The sequence below is a fragment of the Alligator sinensis genome, unplaced genomic scaffold, assembly GCF_000455745.1.
Source record: "Alligator sinensis unplaced genomic scaffold, ASM45574v1 scaffold198_1, whole genome shotgun sequence".
Lineage (NCBI taxonomy): Eukaryota > Metazoa > Chordata > Crocodylia > Alligatoridae > Alligator > Alligator sinensis.
In genome coordinates this window covers 2,509,329-2,515,393 of record NW_005841906.1, presented here as the reverse complement: position 1 = coordinate 2,515,393, position 6,065 = coordinate 2,509,329, and the positions used below count along the sequence as shown (strand labels likewise).

Below are 6,065 nucleotides of genomic sequence, written 5' to 3'. Positions count from 1 at the left end.
TCCTGCTGCTTCCTTTTTCCATTGACTGTGCTCTGCACTAAATGTTAACTGGCAATGCATTACTGGTACAAACAGACTTACCATTTAAATGTTTAACCTTTCACGTCCCTGTGTTAAAATAGTTTTTTACTGAGTGCCCCCTTGCAACTTGGTGATTGACATTCACCAATCTAAACTTTACTCCATTTCTTGGTTTGATTCAGGCTTCAACTTTAATCTTCCCAAAAATTGTTGAGAATATTCTTATTCCAAACTTATTTTGGAAAAACTTAGAAGATAGTAATATTGGGCTGGAGTGCTTCCACCCCACATTATTATTACTACTAGCAAACTGCCCATCAAGAATCACAGGGGGCAAATACATTTTACGGACAGACTGACAAAGGCTCTTATAATATTAGAATTATCATTAACCATTTTAATGTAAGAACGTTGATGAAATCAACAAGGTGGTTGTGTTTTAAAATTGCTCGCGTGTTCTGTTTGAAGCTTGAGGATTCCGGGAGTAGAGTAAATAGCCAGAGGATGTGTGGCAAATTTTTCTTTCGTTCGGTGAGAAGACATTTATTCGGAGGCAAATTTTCTGTTTCCATATGGATATCACTTTATTCATCTCCCGAAGTGGTGGTTGAAGTTTAAGAAATGCTACTTCAAATTACATATTGAATGGGTAACATGACTAGATTGCAATTGCTAAAACATATGCTTTATAAATGCCATATTTTCCCTTGAGAGATGTTTGAGGCTCTGCAATTAAAAAGCAGAAGGCCTAGCTTCTCCCCCCCACTCCCTCTGCCCCCCAAAATTAGAGCCTCTCCAGTCAGAAGGTACACTTGGTGAAGTTACTGTCCCAGTAGAATCATTTAAGTCTTTCAAAGACTTACTGAAATCTCTGTTGTGTAGAACATTGCTCTCTGAACAGTCTTTGTATATTAATCATTAAGAATCACTCTGATTTTCTCAGTTCTGGGAACTTAATTGAGTTCTGGTGAGAACAGGTTGCAAACACCCATATGCTAGCTAATTACTGATAAAAACACTTTAGTCCAGATTTCCTTGTGTAGACCAAGCTTATTTACCGGGTTGATTTCTTAGTCCATCAGCTGATTTTAATTTATCTAGGGTCTTGTTTTGTGAATTGCTTTAATTGTTCAGAATCATTACTTCTGTTGATTTAATTTAGATTTTTTGATGGAGATTTGTTTACTTAGAGCAAATACATTGACAGAATAAAGGCAGGGTCGGAGATAAAATGTAACTTTTTAAGATCAAGAGGATTTTTTTCTAATTGTTAGTAGATTTTAGACCCTCACTAAATACTTTTTCTAATATCTAAGTTCCATCTATATTGAGTTTTTTTTAATAACTTATTCTTTGTGGTAATTCCATTATGTACCTGTTTAAAATACTTACGATTATTTTCTTTCTTCCTTTAGGCTACCATTACCATCAACCCTCCAAGATGAGTAACAGTCACCCGCTCCGTCCCTATACTGCCGTGGGTGAAATTGACCATGTTCACATTTTGTCAGAGAATGTCGGTGCTCTAATGAATGGGGAGGAGTACAGTGATGTTACTTTTATTGTAGAAAAGAAACGTTTTCCTGCACATAGAGTAATCCTGGCTGCTAGGTGCAATTATTTCAGGTAAAGTATAGCATCTTGTCAGGTCTACAGAAAGCTTTAATACATATGAACTATATACTGAAAAGTTCATAAAGAAACAGTCTATAATTACCTATCCATTGAACATGACCTTTCTTGTGCAAATGCTTCCAATGCATCAAAACGTTGTGGCCAGCTATAAAAAGATAGAAAAATACCATGTCATCCTAATGTTTTTGACCTTCATTAAATTGGACTTTCAAGTTATTTCACAGATTTAAGAGGAAATAAACTTCACAACATAAAGAAGATGGTGTAAAGTTATTGGTGATGTTCTCTCAAAGTAAAAGTATAAGTCCAAATAACACATTTGGGCACAACGTATTGACGTGCAACTGGATGTTTGAAAAGATATCTGCTGTGTTATGAAATAGGAGACTACTATTCGTTTTAAAAAAGGGGATTGAAATAACCTAAAATTTAGGCCAATAATGCCAATCTTTTTATCCATTCTTAAAATAGATCTAATAAAATTTTGAACAATTGTTCTTTCATACGAGTATTGTCAGAGGGGCTAAGCTAAAATCTAGATGTGTAGTATGCTCAAATTCACTATCTAGTGAAAACATTGTTAACCCTTAGATTCTTTTTCAATTTTATCAGATATGATTTCAAGGCTGTCCTATGCCATGGCCAGAACAAGGGACAGGGGATCCAAACTCCAGAAATCTATCATCAGTTCTGCCCCCTCTCATAGTACAATCTTGGGCGAGTTGCTTTACCTGTTACTGCTTCCCCAATTTTCACTAGACACTTACAGGCACAACTAAAGACATTAATTTGGTCTGAAATGTCTTTATTTATTGATAGTGATGTATGAGTAGCAATGAATCTGCCTTAACTCCCAGGCTGAGTTTTCATAGTTACAATTTACTTGCAAACTGAGCAAATCTGATACAGACAAACAATGGAGATATGATGAACAAGAAACTTTGGCATGACACTTTGACACACCTGTGCTTAGAGAAGAGCTGTAGTTGTATTCAAAAGAAGTTTCCATTTCTTACTTGCTAAGCCAGTCTTCCTCTGTTTTATGTTGTTTCTTCAAAGATCTGTTAAATGTAATATAATTTATTCTTTTACCTGTCAGTTGGATATGGATAAAATCTAGGATGTTTAGTGTGTTGGCTTTTATATAATGAAACACCTTTTTGTTAGGGCATACATTTCTTACATTCTCCCTTTCTCTCTATTTTGGTTTTTTTTTTTTAAATTTTTTTCTTTAGAGCATTATTATATGGTGGAATGAGAGAATCTCAGCCAGAAGCAGAAATCCCTCTTCAAGATACTACTGCAGAAGCATTTACAATGTTGCTGAAATATATCTATACAGGCCGTGCCACACTAAGAGATGAGAAAGAAGAGGTGCTCCTGGACTTCCTGAGCTTGGCTCATAAATATGGGTTCCCAGAGCTGGAGGATTCCACATCTGAATATCTTTGCACCATACTTAACATTCAGAATGTTTGCATGACATTTGATGTTGCCAGTCTCTATTCACTTCCCAAATTGACTTGTATGTGTTGTATGTTTATGGATAGAAATGCTCAAGAGGTACTCTCTAGTGAAGGGTTTCTGTCTCTTTCTAAGGTATGTTTTCAAATTCATGTTCTTCTGGTCTTCTTGGTTGTGGTCTCTAACTTTGTGATAAAATACTATAGGGACTGAAAATAGAGTCGGTTAAGTCACAGGAAGCTCTTTACTATAGTAAGGTCATTTAGTAGTGAATTTGTTATTGCTGGAGGTATTCAGGGTAAGGTCAGATGAAGAATGAATTACACTTTTATATAATTCTGTACAAGTAAGTATTGTGGTACAGGAAGAATGAGAGTGTGGGGATTCATTCTGAACCTGCTGCCTATCACTTCTGGATTTTTGACCAATAACAGAAGTTAAATATACCACATTTACTCTCATACCACATATCCTCCTTCCCCAAACATTAGCCCTCCAAAAAAGGGGTGCATGTCGTATGGGGCAGTCGATATGTCTTCACTGGAGTGGAAGCATGGAGGAGTAGAAGCGTGGAAGCATGGAGGAGTAGAAGCAGGGAGATGCATGGCTACCATAAAACTAGCATTACCCTTCAGGGTCAGAACTGTCTTGTTAACTGTTTTGCAGTTACTGTTTTACAGCTGCTGCTTTCAACACTGAGCTGTGACTAAAAAAAAAAATCCCGCCCCCCCCTTCGGAACAAAGGCCATGTCTTATTTGGGGGCATGTGGTATGTGAGAAAATACTGTGTAACCCTAGCAATGCACTGTTAAGGGTAGGAGCAGACAGATTTCCTATTTTTGTACATGTTTTCTTACATGTTTATGAATTCTGTGCTGCCTTTGAAACCATCTTATCTGGCTTCTGAAGACTGTCCAAAGAGTACACAGTAAGGTTTGAGGGAGGAAAGTGAAATGTGGTATGACACTTATCTTTGTATTCATTTTACTCATATTAGGCCCCCTGTATGTAAGACTATCCCATTAGTGCAAGTGATAGCAGCCTGCAGGGTGCTCTGATTTGCACCCTGCAGGCTGCTGTCACTTATATTAATGAGTCAGTCCTATATACGTTAGCTTTGACTTACACTACTGGGGCAATTGGCAGCTAGCTGAAACTGTGATAGTTTACCACTGTAGTCTGGGGAGATGTGGTTATGTCCCTTGTCCTCTGCTCACACAGTTTACATGGTCTATTAGAAGTAGGTATGGGAACATGTATGTAGGAATGTATGGTAGGCTCTGTGTCCCTGGAGGGTACCTAAAAGGATATCCAGTCCTTCCAGGACAGGATACATCAGCAATCCAGCATCTATCGCATTCATCCACCTCAGTCTTGTCATGAGCTGAGCTTGAAGTAGCAGAAAAAAAATTGTGAGAATGCAAACTTGTTTTAAGCTTCCAAAGGATGTTTATAAATGTGCATTAAAATTAGTATCTGAAAACATATCTGAGGCCCTTTTATAGTAAAAATATACCAACCTTCTGGCAGTTTTAATAAGAACATCTGTTTTTTGAATAGGTATGAGATTCCTTGCAGAGCTGATTAACTTAGTAGCTGGTTAGGGAAATTTTAATTGGGTCCTCTCCTGATGCTATACTTTTGACTGTTAGCTACTTCATGTCGTATGTAATATGGCAACTCTGAGTGCATTGGGGTTAACACCAGGGTGAGTGGAAAAAGATCAATGGGGTTAAGTTTCAGGAAGGCAGGCACCAGAGGAGGGAGGGTGGTAAGCAGTAGTGGGGCAAGTAGCAGCAAGGCAGGCACAAAAAGCTAAGCAATGGGTGAATCAGGGGAGCGGGTGACAGGGTGAGTCACAGGGAGTAAATGAGGGAAGCAAAGCACTTGGGTACAAGAAGTGAGGGTCAGACTGCCTGCCCTGCTACCACTTGCACCTGCCTCTTCCCTGCTTTCCCCACCACTTGTCACCCTGCTGCTGATTTCCTACTGTAGCGGGAGGGGGTGGGATGGGATGAATTTAAGGTGACCCTCCAAAAATTTGATTCTAGACATGGAAAATTAAAACAGCTTTATAATTTTCTGGGTCTGGAGTCTAAGGGGTGGGGGGAGGAGGTTGCATTAAATTTAAAGTCATCTTGGATTTGGGTAAATAGGGTAATTTTTATAAAGTGTTTGAATACGCTTTAGGGGTGTAGGTTGTAGCCGTGTCGGCCTAAGGACATAGGCAGACAAGGTTCCTTGGGTGAATCTGATATGTTTTATTAGACCAACCCAAATAGTTGGAGAATAGTTATTAAGCAAGCTTTCGGGTTCAAAAACCCTTCATCAGGCTAAGGAAGTTTCAGCAGTTGGTGTGTGCTCTTCCTGGATGGAATGAAAAGTAAAGAAGCCAGAGGCTGGGCTGGGGAGTAAGTTGCCAGGCAAGACGCTACAGACTTTCTATGGAAACTTAAAAACATAGACCACCTTCCCAGCAACACGCTCCTAGCCACCATGGACGTTACCAGCCTATATACCAACATCCCATACCAGGAATGACATCCAAGCCTGTCTTATATAGCTACAGGAACAAGATTAAAACTCAGAATACAGACAAAGATATTACTGACCTTATACACTTCATCCTCACACACAACAATTTCACTTTTAATAATCAACACTTCCTGCAGTTGATGGGAACAGCTATGGGCACCAGAATTGCCCCACAGCATGCCAACCTTTTTATGAGCCACCTGGAAGAAGACTTCCTCAAGAACTGCACCATCAAACCCTTGCTATACTTAAGATATATCGATGACATCTTCATCATTTGGACTGAAAACCTACAATCTCTGATTGAGTTCCATCAGAAATTCAACAATCACCATCCCTCCATCCAACTTTCTCTAGAATACTCCAGCACCAGCATCCCCTTTTTAGACACAATGATCAGTATCCAGAAT

General features: G+C 38.8%; 1 protein-coding gene across 7 annotated transcripts in view; it reads left to right on the top strand.

Annotated features, from left to right (window-relative positions):
- BTBD9 (BTB domain containing 9) overlaps positions 1-6,065 on the top strand; it is a 289,544-nt gene that overhangs the window by 13,882 nt on the left and 269,597 nt on the right. For all 7 annotated transcript variants that reach the window (XM_025197813.1, XM_025197814.1, XM_025197815.1 and 4 more), the window contains 2 exons: positions 1,437-1,647; positions 2,892-3,255. In XM_025197813.1, the coding sequence (XP_025053598.1) occupies positions 1,437-1,647; positions 2,892-3,255 (575 nt within the window). The remainder of the gene's footprint in view (positions 1-1,436; positions 1,648-2,891; positions 3,256-6,065) is intronic.